Source organism: Oncorhynchus clarkii, chromosome 5 (genome assembly GCF_045791955.1).
Source record: "Oncorhynchus clarkii lewisi isolate Uvic-CL-2024 chromosome 5, UVic_Ocla_1.0, whole genome shotgun sequence".
Lineage (NCBI taxonomy): Eukaryota > Metazoa > Chordata > Actinopteri > Salmoniformes > Salmonidae > Oncorhynchus > Oncorhynchus clarkii.
This window is the reverse complement of record NC_092151.1, coordinates 9,507,315-9,525,447: the sequence shown is the minus strand read 5'-3', so window position 1 is coordinate 9,525,447 and position 18,133 is coordinate 9,507,315. Positions and strand designations below refer to the sequence as shown.

General features: G+C 42.4%; 1 protein-coding gene across 6 annotated transcripts in view; it reads left to right on the top strand.

Annotated features, from left to right (window-relative positions):
• LOC139408310 (peptidylglycine alpha-amidating monooxygenase) overlaps nt 1-18,133 on the top strand; it is a 138,684-nt gene that overhangs the window by 82,748 nt on the left and 37,803 nt on the right. For 4 of the 6 annotated variants that reach the window (XR_011634274.1, XM_071152035.1, XM_071152036.1 and 1 more), the window contains exon 16: nt 8,492-8,621. Coding sequence is in view for 5 of the 6 variants with exons in the window: in XM_071152035.1 (XP_071008136.1) it covers nt 8,492-8,621 (130 nt within the window). In the remaining variant the exon portion in view is untranslated. Of the gene's footprint in view, nt 1-5,675; nt 5,988-8,491; nt 8,622-18,133 lie in introns of all 6 variants that reach the window. The other 2 variants (XM_071152034.1, XM_071152033.1) reach the window with 1 other exon arrangement.

Here is an 18,133-nt window from a genome sequence, read left to right as displayed (position 1 = left end):
TTATGCATTCAGTACTAGATTCATTCTCTTATCCTTTGTTTGGGTGGACAACATGTCAGTTCATGCTGCAAGAGCTCTGATAGGTTGGAGGACGTCCTCCGGAAGATGTCATAATTACTGTGTCAGTTTGTGGAAGGGTGTGAGAACCACGAGCCTCCTAGGTTTTGTATTGGAAGTCAATGTACCCAGAGGAGGATGGGAGCTAGCTGTCCTCCTGCTACACCTTGGTGCTACCCTACAGAGTACTGTTGAGACTACTGTAGACCATTGCAAAAAGTGTGGTTTAATCAGTTATTTGGTGACGTGATTATATTTAGTGTAGTTTTATCTAAAAATAATAACTTTTTTAATGTTTTATTATTTTTATGAAATTCACTAAGGAGGATGGTCGTCTCCTTCCTCCTCTGAGGAGTCTCCACTGCTGGGAATACAGTTATGCATCTGTTGGTCACAGATACTTTTGAAGTGTATGTGGTCACCCCTTCAAATTAGTGCATTCGGCTATTTCAGCCACACCCGTTGCAGACAGCCGTAAAAAAATTTAGCACACAGCCATACATTCTCCATACACAAACATTGGCAGTATAATTGCCCGTACTGAAGAGCTTAGTGAATGTCAATGTGGCACCGTCATAGGATGCCACTTTTCCAACAAGGCAGTTTGTCAAATTTCTGCTAGAGCAACCCCAGTCAACTGTAAATGCTGTTATTGTGAAGTGGAATCGTTAGGAGCAACAACGGCTCAGCCGCGAAGTGGTAGGCCACACAAGCTAACAGAATGAAACTGCTGAAGCGTGTAGCTTGTAAAAATTGTCTGTCTTCAGTTGCAACTGTCACTACTGAGTTCCAAACTGCCTCTGGAAGCAACGTCAGCACAACAACTGTTCATTGGGAGCTTCAAGAAATGGGTTTCCATGGCCGAGCAGCCGCACAAGCCTAAGATCGCCATGCCAAGCGTTAGCTGGAGTGGTGTAAAGCTCGCCGCCATTGGACTCTGGAGCAGTAGAAACGCATTCTCTGGAGTGATGAATCCTACTACACCATCTGGCAGTCTGACGGACAAATCTGGGTTTGGCGGATGCCAGGAGAACGCTACCTGCCCCAATGCATAGTGCCAACTGTTAAGTTAGGTGGATAAGGAATAACGGTCTGGGATTGTTTTTCATGGTTTGGACTAGGACCCTTAGTTTCAGTGAAGGGAAATCTTAACGCTACAGCATACAATGACATTCTAGATGATGGCAACAGTTTGGGGAAGCTTCTCTCTCTTCTCTCAGCATGAAAATGCCCACAACCATACAGAAATGGTTTGTCGAGATCGGTGTGGAAGAACTTGACTGGCCTGCACAGAGCCCTGACCTTTGTTTTGTTGATTTTTACAAATTTTACCGACTAATTAGCTGTTTTAATCGCGTAAAAATATTGGACTATGACTAAATTGGAATATTCTCTCTCTGTCTCTCTCCCCCTATCTCTCTCTCTCTCTCCTCATACAAATGCTCACACATTCAATCACTGTCATTTTGTTCTTTCCCTCCCTCCCTCTCTCTTCCCCTCTCCCTCCCTATCCCTCTCCTTCTCTCCCTCCCTCCCTCTCTCCATCTATCTATGTCTCCCTCCCCCTCTCGCTCCCGGTCCTTCTCTCTCTCTCTCCCCTCCTTCCCTCTCTCTCTCTCCCCTTCTTTCACTCTCTTTTTCTCCTTTTCTCTCTCTCTGTCTCTCTGTCTCACTCTTCTCTCTCCCTTTCCCACTCTCTCTCCCCCTCCCTCCCTCCATCTCCCTCCCTGAGAATCTGATCCTCTTATTATCTGGGCCTCTCCAGATCGGGACAGTTTGATAAATGGCCGGCTATATTTTCCTTTGCTGTTATTAGGACACAAATCCACTAGCTGTCATTCAGGGCTTCTGGTGTTGTCTGTGTGTGTTTGCCGATCCTGCCTCTGATGAATGGGCTCAATAAATAAGGAGCTGCTACAGTTCATATATCACAGTGGGTGGAGCTCAACTACTGTATGTGTGTGTGTCTCTGTACGTGAAAGAGGACTCCCTCAACCGATAAAGACAGAAAAAAAGGGTGTTTATGAGAGATTATTGTTGGAATTGAGCTACACTTTTTGAAGGAAGCTCTCTTAAACACACAAGGGATGACTGATCAAGAGAATGGATAACTGTGCTATTTTTTTTCTCTCCTGATGATACAACACTGTAGCATTCTGTTATCAGCACCAAACTAGTTTAAAGGGTAGGAAACATGAGTTTTTACTCAACATTATAACAACAGTGTGATCAAAGACTTAGTTGTAGTTACGATCTGGTTACCTATAAGTACAAACAGTTGTTTTTGGGTTATTACATATTTATTAATTACCTTATTTCTGGATATCTTCTAAACTACCCACAATGTGCTATTTCTCAACAACATATGGAGGATCTACTCTGTGCTACCAAGTTCGTATGCTAGCTCGGTAGCTAGTTCAAGCTGGTTAAGGTTAGCCACTAGCCATGCTAGCATGTACGATGAACAAAAATATAAACACAACATGCAACAATTTCTCAATGAGGGACATGTCTGGTGAGTATGAAGTCCATGGAAGAACTGGGACATTTTCAGCTTGGAGGAATTGTGTACAGATCCTTGCGACATGCGGCCATGTGTTATCATGCTGAAACATGAGGTGATGGCGGCGGATGAATGGCACGACAATGGGTCTCAGGATCTCGTGTACGGTATCTCTGTGCAATCAAATTGCCATCGATAACATGCAATTGTGTTCGTTGTCCATAGCTTATGCCTGACCATACCATAACCCGACCGCCACCATGGGGCACTCTGTTCACAACGTTGACATCAGCAAACCGCTGGCCCAGTGAAGCGCCTGCTTCCCCCTCGCTTTGGTTGCTAACTCAGCCTGCACTCTTTTAAACGTTTTACCATCAGATGGGCCCCAGCCATCAATCTGTAAGTCTCTGCTCCCTCTTTGCTTTTAATCTGCGCTTATGTTTTGGTTTTATTGTGTTAGTTGTGTTCTAGCTGGTCTCCAGTAGTTCAGCTTTAGTTTGCCAACCATAACCGTAGTGGTTGGCTAGGCTAATAGCTAAATAGCTAACTTTAGCTGGCTGGCTAGCTAGCTGCTGGCTAAGATAACTGCATATAGCTAACATTCTTTGATAAATGAAGCTGTAAGCTAGGTGTTGACTCATGCACTGCTAACGTATCGTTAGTAGCCTGGTAGGGCTGAAGTTAGCAGGCTAACAGGGCTAACGTTAGCAGGTTAGTTGGCTAGCAACCTTTCAAGTTGATTTCTAACATTTCAAAAATATTTGCTGAACATTTTAATTAAAACCAGTAGTCATGAGTGCAAACAATTTGGTTTAATTTGAAGTTATACATTTCAAGTTATTTCTATTGGAGTTTGCATTATAGTGGATAGGCTGGCTTGCCGGGTCCTCCATATTACATCAATCCCCCGGAAAACATTTTCCGTCATTTTCTTTGTCATTCTTCTGAATTCTGATTAGCTCTATGTCATAACTCAAAAAAAGAAGAAAGTCTTGGGTGTTTTGATGCATATACTAATACAAATGTTTGTTACATCTGGTTACATTTATTCTACCTAACCTTTTAATATGAACCTATTAAAAAACGGGCAGAAGCCTCTTCTTTGAAATGCAGCGTGTGTGTGTGTGTGTTTGTGCAGCTATGCAGTATGTCAGAGTTCAGTGCCATTGTCTTTATGGGATGTGATTGCTGTTCTTGCTTTCCGATGTGACCTTTTTACGCTGATAAATTGATTATACGCCATCGTAGATGTAGGGTGGCTTTCCAGAATGCATAGTGGTCTGAGACACTGTCACTTCCCATCGCAGCGGTTAATGCAATGAGTGATCGCGCACACACAGCGATCCAGTCGCTAGCTTGGTGAAGAATTTAGGCCTCGCCTAGATGACAGTTTAACGTAGGCATACCTAAGAAGATATCATAACCATAGTGTTCTGTATTGTGTACAGGATGTGGTCTGTTAGTCTTTTTGAGATTTATTTTGTAGCACAATATATTTATTTGTAGTACAATATATTTATTTGTAGTACAGTGACATAATTTGAAAAGGGGTTGTTTACATTTTATGTACTGTGCATTTTTTATGTACTGTGAATTTTCATGTACTGTGCATTTAGCCGCCGAAAAGGATAGTACCAAAAATGTTACAACCCCATACTGGTCAAAATACTGTGAGTTAAAGGAAAAGTTCACCCATTTTTAATGTTATATTGTTTTTATGCATCGCTGAGTGATGTTCTATCGATTCCCTGGGTCATTTCATGTTTTCACGTGTACCTGAGTTATTGGCATTCAAGCAGGCAGCAATTCGGGCCAGTATGACGTAGCACTGTGATAAAGTCTCTCTCACTACACTGGAAGTTAATAGGAATAATAGGAAAACGTCTATCATACATGTCAGATTTCAATACTGGCTGATGTCATAACTCGGGAGGATGTCTTCTCATATTATTTTGCGATATTCCTACCTGAGAACTTTGTAATTTAATGGAGTGTCTAGCACATTCTTCCTATCTGTCTGTCTGTTTAGTCCAGGGTGCATTGCAAGGTGCCATTGTCAGAGATATTATAGAAAGGAGATTGGAATCAAATGAAAGAAGGAGCGTATAATGCCCCACCCAGCAGGCTGTCGACCAATCGCGTTCCCGTTGTCATGCTGCGTCACGCAGTTGCTAAGCTATTGGTCAAGCATCCCCTTCTCAAAGTTTGTCGATAAACGTGCCTATTTTCCTCGAAAGTATGTAATGTCAGAATTCCAAAGCTAGATGATATTACAGAGAGACAGTTAATTATCTCACATCTCTGTAAAGATTTGCGATGTTGTACTTCTTGGTGACGAAATTTGTGCTAATGTTGGGTTTTTGAGCTAGCGCCCAATAGACTCACGTTCACGTGCTACTTGTGCCAGAATCACCCAGAATGCCCCGTGCGGCCCATTGACGTAGCATGGGCTTTGTTTTCCATCTCCTCAAAGTATGTCTGCTGTTGCGAATGTTAGACTCCACTCTGTGAGGCATCTTCAGGTTGAACATGGTGACATTGGGGACTCCTAAACTGATAGTGCAGTTTGTTTAGATGATTTTACAGCTAACTAGCTACTTTACATGCTGATATTTTTATTTGGTGTTATTGTGTTTGCTAGCTAGCTAGCCAGCCAGCCTGTAGGGAGAGCATTACATAGTTGACTTGAGCTGAAAAAGATATCCACAATGATTTTCCATGTTGTTACCAACCTTATTATTACGCCAAAATGAAACATTTGTTCACAAAAAAATATTGTTCTCACATATTAGTGTTAAATTAAAGGAATGACTGGTTTTTGGTGGATTTTTCCATTAATATTTGTGAATTTAGCATTTTAAATTTTGCCAGCTATCCTTTTAACTGACGGTACGACTGCATGCTATATCACACCTACCTTTGTCTGTGTTTCCTGCTAACACCTTGTTCCAGCTGCGTAGCGACACTATCTACAATGGAATGCACTTACACTTCTCCTCCTTCCTCTCCGCACCTGTTTTCACACTTCCCATGTTTCCCCTTTTCTTTCTTTCTTTCCCTTCCCTTTCTTTTTCCCTCCTTTTGTCTGCCTATCTGTCTGTCTGTCTGTGTGCAGGTGACTTCTATTCCCTTCTGTCCAAACTCCTAGGCGAGAGCGAGGACGTAGTCCACGTGCATAAGTATACGCCCGGCGAGGCGCAGAGTGCCCAGGCCAAACTGGTGGCTCAGATTGATAGCATAATTCAAAAGAAGGACCTGGGCTGGCCCAGTCCCAGGCTAGGCTTCCTGGACAGAGAGGATGCTATACTGGTGAGGGACAGAGTGCACAAGTTTCACCAGTTAGAGGCTACGGCCAGGCCTCCCGGGAGCAAGCTAATGCCAGCTAACGCCCTGGTCGAGATTGACGATGATGATGATGAAGAAGAAGGTGGGTTTTCCGGGGGGGTGACATCAACCGTGTTTGAAAGACGTCTTTTTGCTTTGGCATGTTTCAATTCCAAGGCATGTCCTTATGTGATTTCAAATTATTATTATTGTTTACATTTATTATTATTCCCATGTCCTCCCATTTCATTGCGCTCATTAATCAGGTATAGTGAGGTTCCACATAATCACCCAGTGTTGGCGCTATAGCCTACATGCTGATGAGTCTGGAAGTGTAGCTGGTCCAGGGATAACTTTAGGCTCTGAACGAACTGGTTCAGGTTAAGAGACATGCAGCAAAGGCTGATTCCAGACCAGTGTTTAGCATGCCCAATTTTGGCTCTCTTCTCAGAGGTGATTTGATTGATTGATTGATTTATGGATTGAAATTATTAGACCATTTAAAAAAAAACACATACAGTACATAAGGGCGCTCCGCCACGTACAATTTTTAAGAAAATCATCAAGATTTACACAAAGCTTAAAGGAGTTGAAATAAGACTAGATTAGGACTTCCTGGTGTGTTTCTTTCCCCCTTTGTAACATCCCTCTCTTTGTTGTTAAAACAAAGCTTGCTGACAGCTGCAAAAAAAAATCTAATTGAACGTTTCGCTTGAGTAGGTTCCCTTACTCAATACCAATTGAGTTGTTTTTTTTGTCTTTTGTACCAACCAGCTGTTAGCGAGGCGGAGCTCTTGTTGTGACTTGCTCAATTCCAGTTTCCATGTCAAATCTCAAACGACATCAGGGATACGTCCTATCGGCCCGCCCGTCCCGGCTCTATCAATCCGGTGTGGAAAATCCAATTACCAACACAAACGGGTGTAAATTAATTTGATTTCATGCATCTTCTCCTGTTTTTGGGGGCGGTGGAGAGCAGACCGGTTGGAGCGCCTTGTTGTCTCCCGGCCAGACTTTAACCAACTAATTGCCATTCCTCTCCACATCATACCATGACTTATTCATACAGCAGAGAGGCTTTCAGCTGTTTGTCTGAGGGTTGGTGCCCCAGTCGTACCTTTGAGTGCAGAAACTGCCTAGGGAAGTCAGCCAGCCAGCGTGGAATGGAGTTGCAGGCAGTGAATGTTGGCATATTGAACATCGACTGGGTCGTGTGGTATTTGAAGATGTAAATCTGAGTTTTTCTGTGAAAGAGGATATTTGAAAAGGGCTTATGTTCTTCTATATGACGTCTTCATATTCATTACGTAAGCCCGACATAAGCACTTTACATAATCATTCATTACTTGTCATGAATCGAATTGAAGTAAACATTTTGTTGTTGTGAATGTGAAACCCTTTTAAGGCTTTGGCCTAGCGACTTTTCAACCACGTTTTAAGCACATACTTAATCCACTCAATGATTCTTGATTGAAAATGCCATCCCCGCGACATGATAGGTTCTTTTCAATCATCAAACCGTTTTAATAAGGCGACGAAGTGTCCTGCGGTGTTCACTACACCTGATTGCTTATCCAGTGCTGGTGTTTACGTTCAACTGGACGTTTGACCTTTTGACCCCATTTACAGTACAGTAATGCCTTCTAGCCAAATGTCGGTCCAACCAACAATTCACAAAGTCTCTCTTGCAGCCGTTGATGTTGTTTTTGTTTTTATTTATCAGAAGTTTGCAGAGTATGTTTGTGGTTGTGTGCAACATGCTCACGCTTCATTATTCTGTAGATTAATATGATTACATGCATCATTACATGTTATTGCACTCTGCTCTGTCTTATTAGCCCTATAATGAAAACCTCAATGTGGTTTCATTTCATTAGCTAAACTGTTGCAGTTAATTTTTATCCAATGCTAGCAATTTCGAAAATGTTTTTGGTCGAGGGCCATAAGACATGCTTAACATAAGCTTTGTCTCATTATGTGTTTACTTATGTCTAGTAATTGTCTACAGTGAATGGTCTTTGACCTAGTTACCATATCAACGAGAGAAGAGCACGAGCAGGAAAATCCACTCAAGCAACTAAATGTGAATAGATTTTTCAGGCTAATGCGTCAGTAGTAGCTAGAAATGTGTTTACGTTCACTTCCATTAGACTCACAGCAACCTTTTTGTTTGAGCTCAGCGGCCTATCATCCTCCACTGTCCTCCCAAGCAATTCCAAAAATGGTGTCTTGCTGAATGCAGATGTTTTTTTATTTTTAAATTTAACCTATATTTATTTAGGAAGTCCCACTTGAAGTCAGAATACTTATTTTACAAGGGAGACCTGGCAATGTACAGTGTATGTCAAATCATTCCACTTTAGATTAATCCAAACTATTAGCAGATTAGCAGATTATTAGGAAACAGTGGGTGAGGACGTGAGACAAGAGATCCTTGCACCAGGGCGGCTAGGAATCTATTTGGTTTACATTACCCCATGCTAACGAACGACTTGCCAGATGTCACTTTTCCCTCCTTTGAAACGACCCTATGGTATTGTTAAGCTGACCACAGGTTTCTGGCGTTCCTCTCTCTCTCTGTGTGTGTGCGTGTGTGTGTGTGTGTAGAGTACCATCTGGAAGAGGTGACGGACTGGCCAGAGAGCCCACTCCAGCTGGGTCAGGTGTCCGGTTTGGCCCTGGACTCAGACGACAACCTGGTCATCTTCCACAGGGGAGACCACCAATGGGGGGTCAAGTAAGTAGCTATGATGATGTTACATATACAGTCGTGGCCAAAAGTTTTGAGAATGACACATATTCATTTCCACAAAGTTTGCTGCTTCAGTGTCTTTAGATATTTTTGTCAGATGTTACTATGGAATACTGAAGTATAATTACAAGCATTTTATAAGTGTCAAAGGCTTTTATTGACAATTACATGAAGTTGATGCAAAGAGTCAGTATTGGCAGTGTTGACCCTTCTTTTTCCAAGACCTCTGCAATCCGCCATGGCATGCTGTCAATTAACATCTGGGCAACATCCTGACTGAGGCCAGCCCATTCTTGCATAATCAATGCTTGGACTTTGTCAGAATTTGTGGGTTTTTGTTTGTCCACCCACCTCTTGACCACAAGTTCTCAATGGGATTAAGGTCTGGGGAGTTTCATGGCCATAGACCCAAAATAACAATGTTTTGTTCCCCGAGCCACTTAGTTATCACTTGTGCCTTATGGCAAGGTGCTCCATCATGCTTGAAAAGGCTTTGTCATCACCAAACTGTTCCTGGATGGTTGGGAGAAGTTGCTCTTGGAGGATGCGTTGGTTCCATTCTGTATTCATGGCTGTATTCTTAGGCAAATTGTGAGTGAGCCCATTCCCTTGGCTGAGAAGCAACCTCACACATAAATGGTCTCAGGATGCTTTACTGTTGGCATGACACAGGACTGATGGTTGCGCTCACCTTGTCTTCTCCGGACAAGCTTTTTTCCGGATGCCCCAAACAATCGGAAAGGGGATTCATCAGAGAAAATAACTTTACCCCAGTCCTCAGCAGTACAATCCGTGTACCTTTTGCAGAATATCAGTCTGTCCCTGATGTTTTTCCTGGAGAGAAGTTGCTTCCTTGCTGCCCTTCTTGACACCAGGCCATCCTCCAAAAGTCTTCGCCTCACTGTGCGTGCAGATGCACTCACACCTGCCTGCTGCCATTCCTCAGCAAGCTCTGTACTGATCCCGCAGCTGAATCAGCTTTAGGAGACGGTCCTGGCGCTTGCTGGACTTTCTTGGGCGCCCTGAAGCCTTCTTCACAACAATTGAACCGCTCTCCTTGAAGTTGTTGATGAGCCGATAAATGGTTGATTTAGGTGCAATCTTACTGGCAGCAATATCCTTGCCTGTGAAGCCCTTTTTGTGCAAAGCAATGATGACTGCACGTGTTTCCTTGCAGGTAACCATGGATGACAGAGGAAAAACAATGATTCCAAGCACCACCCTCCTTTTGATGCTTCCAGTCTGTTATTTGAACTCAATCAGCATGACAGAGTGATCTCCATTCTTGTCCTCGTCAACACTCACACCTGTGTTAACGAGAGAATCACTGACATGATGTCAGCTGGTCCTTTTGTGGCTGAAATGCAGTGGAAATGTTTTTTGGGGAGTAAGTTTATTTGCATGGCAAAGAGGGACTTTGCAATTAACTGCAATTAATTTGATCACTCTTCATAACATTCTGGAGTATATGCAAATTGCCATCATACAGACTGAGGCAGCAGACTTTGTGAAAAATAATATTTGTGTCATTCTCAAAACTTTTAGCCACGACTGTACTGTTATACTGTTTCCCTGCTGTAATGTTTATCTGAGAGAGGACCACTGTCTTCTTTATTTAACCAGAAGGTCTCTTAAAGGTGCACTCCGGGATCTTAAGCACAACAAATTCATAAACGTATTGCACAAATCGGGTAAAGTAGTACTCAAAAAACGGGGACTTGTTTTGAGAGTACTTCTTTAAAGTTCTAAAGAGATACCTGGCAAGAATGTCAGTAAAGAAATGTATTACAGTATGTAGGCTACTGAGGCCAAACACAACACAAACAACTCTCTCAAAGACAAAAACTTTTACAGTTTGCATTCAATGTTTCCCCTAAAATGCACTGAGAAGCGGCGCACCGCCGCTACTAAATCGTGGCTGCCACTGCAAAAATTGTTTGCAGGAAACTTGCATTAGAACCGTAAAATGTTCTCTGCTCCATGGCAAAATGTGTAGATGTGCTTTAAAACAGCAAAATGTTGTCTCTGCTGCCAAGAGAAGGGCCTCTAAAATCGTGCCATTGCCCATGCCAGGGTTTCCATCAGCCGCTAATGGCCGTAAAAAAATATATAGAAAAGCTGATAAATAAAATTGGCACCGGCCAATTGTCCAGGAGAAAGAAAAAAAATCTCATTGCGAAATAATACTTTTTAGCCTATTCAAAATCAAATTAAATAAATTCAAAGTTTATTGGTCACGTGCGCCGAATACAGTGAAATGCTTACTTACAGGCCCTAACCAACAGTGCGATTTTTAAGTAAAAAAAAATAGGCATTCGGTGACGTAAATAGCAGTTGATGTAAATATATTTGACCAGTCAATGCTTATCTGTCTATGGGTTAATTTGCATAATTCCGTGGAATTAAATTTGCCCCTGTCATGTATCTTATTTATCACACATACAGCATACAGAGCCTTTCAGCTGTAACCAAATGGACATTTGCTCTTAGTCAGTCTACTGCCATGTGCGCATTGCTGCACTAATAATGTTAAGAAATAATGGTTTATCAACATTTAAAAAAAAAAAATTTAGCCCAGGCCTACTGGTTGTATGAATTTGTGATCTATCGTCCCACAACAGTCCCAATCTGTTTAGGCAAGTTCGTTCTTGACAAGCTGACCAGTAGAATAGGTAAACTTTTCTGCTATGGGGGAAAGTAGATTGACAGGGGCTTATAGGCAGGCGTGTCGATTAAGGCTAAGGGAGCTTTCCCTAAGTACATTTATATAGCTTGATTAGCCAACTTCTGTCTCTACATAAAATCATTCAAAATAGCCAACTAATGCATAATTTGGCCAGAGGATCATTAGCATACCCAAGCCTTAAAAAATTGCATTGCCTACAGTCTGAGCGAAAGGCAACGTGCGCAATTTGTTCAGCGTGTGTTGCAAATTCCAAATACAGTTGATGTTGGAAGTTTACATACACTTAAGTCATTAAGTCATTAAAACTTGTTTTTCAACCACTCCACACATTTCTTGTTAACAAACTATAGTTTTGGCAAGTCGGTGAGGACATCTACTTTGTGTATGACACAAATAATTCACTGTATCACATTTCCAGTGGGTCAGTAGTTTACATACACTAGGTTGACTGTGCCTTTAAACAGCTTGGAAAATTCCAGAAAATGATGTCATGGCTTTAGAAGCTTCTGATAGGCTAATTGACATAATTTGACTCAATTGGAGGTGTACCTGTGGATGTATTTCAAGGCCGACCTTCAAACTCAGTGCCTCTTTGCTTGACATCATGTGAAAATCATAAGAAATCAGGCAAGTCCTCAGAAAAATAATTGTAGACCTCCACTAGTCTGGTTCATCAATTTCCAAACGCCTGAAGGTGCCACGCTCATCTGTACAAGCAATAGTACACAAGTATAAATACCATGGGACCACACAGCTGTCAAACTGCTCAGGAAGGAGACGCCTTCTGTCTCCTAGAGATGAACGTACTTTGGTGCGAAAAGTGCAAATCAATCCCAGAACAACAGCAAAGGACCTTGTGAAGATGCTGGAGGAAACAGGTACAAAAGTATCTATTTCCACAGTAAAACGAGTCCTATATCGACATAACCTGAAAGGCCGCTCGGCAAGGAAGAAGCCACTGCTCCAAGCCGCCATAAAAAAGCCAGACTACGGTTTGCAACTGCAAATGGGGACAAAGATTGTACTTTTTGGAGAAACATCTTCTGGTCTGATGAAACAAAAATAGATCTGCTTGGCCATAATGATCATTGTTATGTTTGGAGGATAAAGGGGGAGGCTTGCAAGCCGAAGAACGCCATGCCAACCGTGAAGCACGGGGGTGGCAGCATCATGTTGTGGGGGTGCTTTGAGGCAGGGGGGACTGGTGCACTTCACAAAATAGATGGCAGCATGAGGGAGGAAAATTATGTTGATATATTGAAGCAACATCTCAAGACATCAGTCAGGGAGTTAAAGCTTGGTCGCAAATTGGTCTTCCAAATGGACAATGACCCCAAGCACACTTCCAAAGTTGTGGCAAAATGGCTTAAGGACAACAAAGTCAAGGTATTGGAGTGGCCATCACAAAGCCCTGACCTCTATCCTATAGAACATTTGTGGGTAGAACTGAAAAGGCGTGTGTGAACAAGGAGGCCTACAAACCTGACTCAGTTACACCAGCTTTGTCAGGAGGAATGGGCAAAAATTCATCCAACTTATTGTGGGAAGCTTGTGGAAGGCTACCTGAAACAATTGAACCAAGTTCAACAATTTAAAGGCAATGCTACCAAATACTAATTGAGTGTATGTAAACTTCTGACCCATTGGGAATGTGCTGAAATAAATCATTCTCTCTACTATTATTCTGACATTTCACATTCTTAAAATAAAGTGGTGATCCTAACTGACCAAAGACAGGGATTTTTTTTACTGGGATTAAATGTCAGGAATTGTGAAAAACTGAGTTTAAGTGTATTTAGCTAAGGTGTATGTAAACTTCCGACTTCAACTGTAGATGATTGTTGAGTTGCTACTCTCAGTGAAAAGGCCCATCCATGCATATCGCACTATTTCAAAAGTACAATCACGGGAAAACATAGTTTGAGAAGAAAAGGGCTATTGCTGTAAAAAGAAGACATTGAAAAGACTTTCATCTGTCATTCAGTAATCAAAATGATCAACTTAGTGGCCTCCCAGGTGGCGCATTGGTCTAAGGCACTGCATCGCAGTGCTAGCTGTGCCACCAGAGACTCTGGGTTCGAGCAGCCGTCTGCGACCGGGACCTCCATGGGGCGACGCACAATTGGCCTAGCCTCGTCCGGGTTAGTGAGGGTTTGGCTGGTAGGGATATCCTTGTCTCATCGCGCACTAGCGACTCCTGTGGCGGGCCGGGCGCAGTGCGCGCTGACCAGGTCGCTAGGTGCACGGTGTTTCCTCCGACACATTGGTGCGGCTGGCTTCCGGGTTGGCTGCGTGCTGTGTTAAGAAGCAGTGCGGCTTGGTTGGGTTGTGTTTCGGAGGATGCACGGCTCTCCCGAGCTAGTACGGGACTTTTAGCGATGAGACAAGACAGTAACTACTAACAATTGGATACCACGAAATTGGGGAGAAAAAGGGGTAAAAAAAAATAAATACAATTGTATCAACTTAATTGAGCGAACAACAGTAGGCCTATAGCCTATCTTGTTGGCACCAGCGAGAGCATCGGCCATGCCCCTCCCCTGGTGAGTGCTCACTGCGCATATTCACCCTTAATCAGTGCCGCTTAAAAGTTTGTTTTTGGACAATGGACGTCATATTAATTTCCTGTCTCCCCTTCTCGTAGGCCTGTTATATGGACAACATTGCTTTTATTGATTGTTTGTCCGTGTCAGCAGAGTAGTCTACCCTGTAATTTGTCGTATTAAAAAAGATTCTGCTAATGTCTCCAGTCATATAAAGTGTAGTTGAATTGCTTTAAATATGTTTTTCCCAATGCAAAGAAAGACGACACGTTAACGTTATGTTGTCAGTCGTGCATTGAACGATCTATTTTGCGAACAGTGATTGAGATATATTATTATCCTAAATTATGACTATCCAATCTACTCATCACGTTACCCTTACAAAAGGACTGCAGTTTTGAAACTGCTGTTAAAGTGCAGAAACTGCAGTTGACTGTGGTGTTTTCGATGCAGTAATATACTATAATATTATACTGCACTCTAACTGCAGTTACACTGCAAAATTACTGTAGTAAAACATAAATAATATTTGGGACACAGTATTTGCAGCATACTGCAGCTACACTGCAGTCTGACTGCAATCTTTTTTTGTAAGGGTAGGAATAGTAGGCCATCTTACCCAAGTCTGCAAATGCAATGATGTATGGAATGCTTTGTTATAAAGATGCATTTTTATGGTGAAAATGTGCTCCCCTAAACTTGGAACTCACGCTCTGCCTATGCATAGACTAGTGATTTAGCTGTTCATTACTTGTCTTGTTGGCTGAGGAAAAGTAGATGTGGAGAGTTATGTCGCATTCACGCGCTAGTCGGAACTAGGTAAACTTTGGAAATATCCATCTTGCTAACTGATTTGAACGTGGCACATGTTTAACTACAACCTATTAGCGAGTCGAACATTTCTGAGTTTCCTAGTTCCGACTAGCACGCGAACGCGACGTCATTCTAACGCCTTCAAAGTGCTCGGTAAGGACACACGTCATTGCCTCATCGATTTGCACGTTCTGTGAAGACGAATTACCATAATCTTAATGTGATTTCTGTCATTCTGATCACCGTGGGTGGATGCCCTAATTAGGTTACCGGTATACTTCTCAAATGTCCCGTAAATTAAAATGCTGCCGGTCAAATGCCCAATGCCACATTTTCATTACGGAAACCTTGGCCCACGCCCACTTTCACCGCTGCTGAAAAGAATCCTAGGATAAACATTGGCATTGTCTTGCATTGCAACACTTCCAAGTCTAATCTTTAGAAAGCTGGAAATCGATGTTCCTGGTGCTGGTGCTTAATATTCAGACAATGACACCATTTCCTCTCATCTCAGTCTATTGGAGCTTAATATTCAGATCATGACACCATTTCCTCTCATCTCGGTCTATTGTGAAGTGCTCCATACAACTACTCAGACATTTTTGACTTTATCAGACTGTCAGCGATGTCCAAATACTTTTAAATTGACTTTTGGACCGGAGATAATTTAGACCTATCACCTATGTCTACTTACCCACATCCATTCAGATCAGTGGTGAATGGAATACAAGGGGGACAAGTAATTTAAGAGTGTTGGGATATTTTCCCTGGTCTGTCCACTGTGCAAACAAACTGCAAACAAACTGACTTTTGAGATTAGCTCCAGGCACAGGCACAAACCAGTTTAGTGAGGCTGAAGTAATGGATAATTGCAAATAGATCGTCAGTTAGTGAAGTCCCTTCTCTCGAATGATCCAGTTTTACTTTCCTCCAAATCAGATAAGACTTTTATGTAGATAGTGGTGCATCCCTTTAAGGCTGTGTGGGTGTGTCCTAAATGGAACTCTTTCCCTGTTTAGTGCACTACTTTTGACCAGGGCCCACTATGTCGGGAATAAGGTGCAATTTGGGATGCAGCCTGTGTCTCTTGATGTTTGGCAGGCTGAGCCCAAGGTTCCTTCTGTCTTTATGTTTCAAACTGTTTGTTTTGTTCAGAGGGAGCAATAGGGATACAGTCTGTAGACTGGAGTCAGTAATTGGGGCACTGTGTTCCTCCAGTGTTCAGGGTTGTAACCTGTCACTAGGCCAGGAATATGTAGACCCCCCCCCCCCCCCCCAATGCAAATTCAAACCTCTCCCAGGTGTCCTGATTAGCATAAATAGACAGGCAATCTGGACAAGGTGATGAAAGAGTGAAGACACAATCGGCTTTGGTGATGTGTTTAAAAAAAAAACTGGTTTCTGAATTTGTGATTGTAACTTTTGGTAACAGTAACCAGGTTTCCATCCAACCTTTTTTGTGAGTAAAGTACAGGTCGGATAAAACATTTAATGACGGCAAATGTCAAATCAAAATCCAATCAAATCAAATGTATTTATAAAGCCTTTCGTACATCAGCTGATATCTCAAAGTGCTGTACAGAAGCACAGCCTAAAACCCCCAAACAGCAAGCAATGCAGGTGTAGGAGCACAGTGGCTAGGAAAAACTCCCTAGAAAGGCCAAAACCTAGGAAGAAACCTAGAGAGGAACCAGGCTATGAGGGGTGGCCAGTCCTCTTCTGGCTGTGCCAGGTGGAGATTATAACAGAACATGGCCAAGATGTTCAAATGTTCATAAATGACCAGCATGGTCGAATAATAATAAGGCAGAACAGTTGAAACTGGAGCAGCAGCACGGCCAGGTGGACTGGGGACAGCAAGCAGTCATCATGTCAGGTAGTCCTGGGGCAGGTAGTCCTGGGGCAGGTAGTCCTGGGGCAGGTAGTCCTGGGGCAGGTAGTCCTGGGGCAGGTAGACCTGGGGCAGGTAGTCCTGGGGCAGGTAGTCCTGGAGCAGGTAGTCCTGGGGCAGGTAGTCCTGGGGCAGGTAGTCCTGGGGCAGGTAGTCCTGGGGCAGGTAGTCCTGGGGCATGTCGACAAAACAAAATACACTAGACAAGGTGGGATTTTTTTGTGTCGGTACAATGAATTATGCGAGAAATGTTGGTGGTAGCTCTTTTATGCACAACAACCATCATATCGAAGTAAACTTGGGAGTCGCTACGACTCATCAGGAAGCATGCAGTTTATTAGGAAACAGAAGAAATACATTATGATAAACTTCACAGGGTGGTGAAAGTGCACTGTGATGAGCTTGATGCTCCTTTCCAATAAATATCGAGGGTTTTATATAATGCAATATTTCTTGTGAGAAAACCATCAGTAGAGTTGAAAATGCGATGGAAACCCATTTAACTTGTATTTTTTATTCGGGTACATGTGAATTTAACCGCAAAAGGTATTTTATGTGGACTATGTCATCACGCACAGCACTTTATCTGAAACATATCAATTTGATGGAAACATCTCTGGAGGGAAAATGTGGATTTTATAATATTTACATGAAAGTTGGTTGTCAATTGGATGGAAACCTAGATAGTGTAGTATATGGATCACATATTAGGCACTAATTTTGCAGTTTATAAGTGTGTATAGAAATAGCTTATTATCATCAATTTACTAGGCCTTGAATTTGTGACAATAATGAATTTCAAACAGTTGGAAGCTTATTCCTCTTTTATGAAATCAGTTTGTGATGAATGGTGAGTGTAAGTATGGACTTGTTTCACTCCCCTTAAGCAACATGTTTTTAAAGTAAACAAGAGCATAGACATTTTTGTCTCTGTTTTTAAATGTATCGTTGTAAAAAGCGTAGTGAAGAAGATTCACAATAATTGAGTTTACAACAAAAACATTTTTTTTTAAATGACCAAACCGTGTATTTCTATAAATATATAATATAATATTTTAACCTATTTAACTAGGCAAGTCAGTTAAGAAGAAATTCTTATGTACAATGACGGCCTACCCCCGGCCAAACCCAGACGACGCTGGGTCAATTGAGCGCCGCCCTACGGGTCTCCCGATCACGGCCGGTTGTGATACAGCCTGGAATCGAACCAGGGTCTGTAGTGGCGCTTCTAGCACTGAGATGCAGTGCCTTAGACTGCTGCACCACTCAGTCTCAATTAGCCTAATCATTGTCTGGCTTCTGAGCTTCCCTCTTCCTACTGCTGACCATGACCAAATCAGAGTCAATTTGAAGGGCCTAATTAGTTATCCCAGTGCATGTGTGCAGCTCCAGTGATGTGGCCCATATCAATTACAGGAATGTGCCATATTAAAGGTAGAATATGCAGAAATCGCTCCGCCATTTCCTGGTTGCTAAAATTCTAATAGTTCTCTTAATTTCAGTTTGTGACAAAACACGCAATGTATAGAGAATCATTGTACCTAAACCGCTGTGAAATATATTT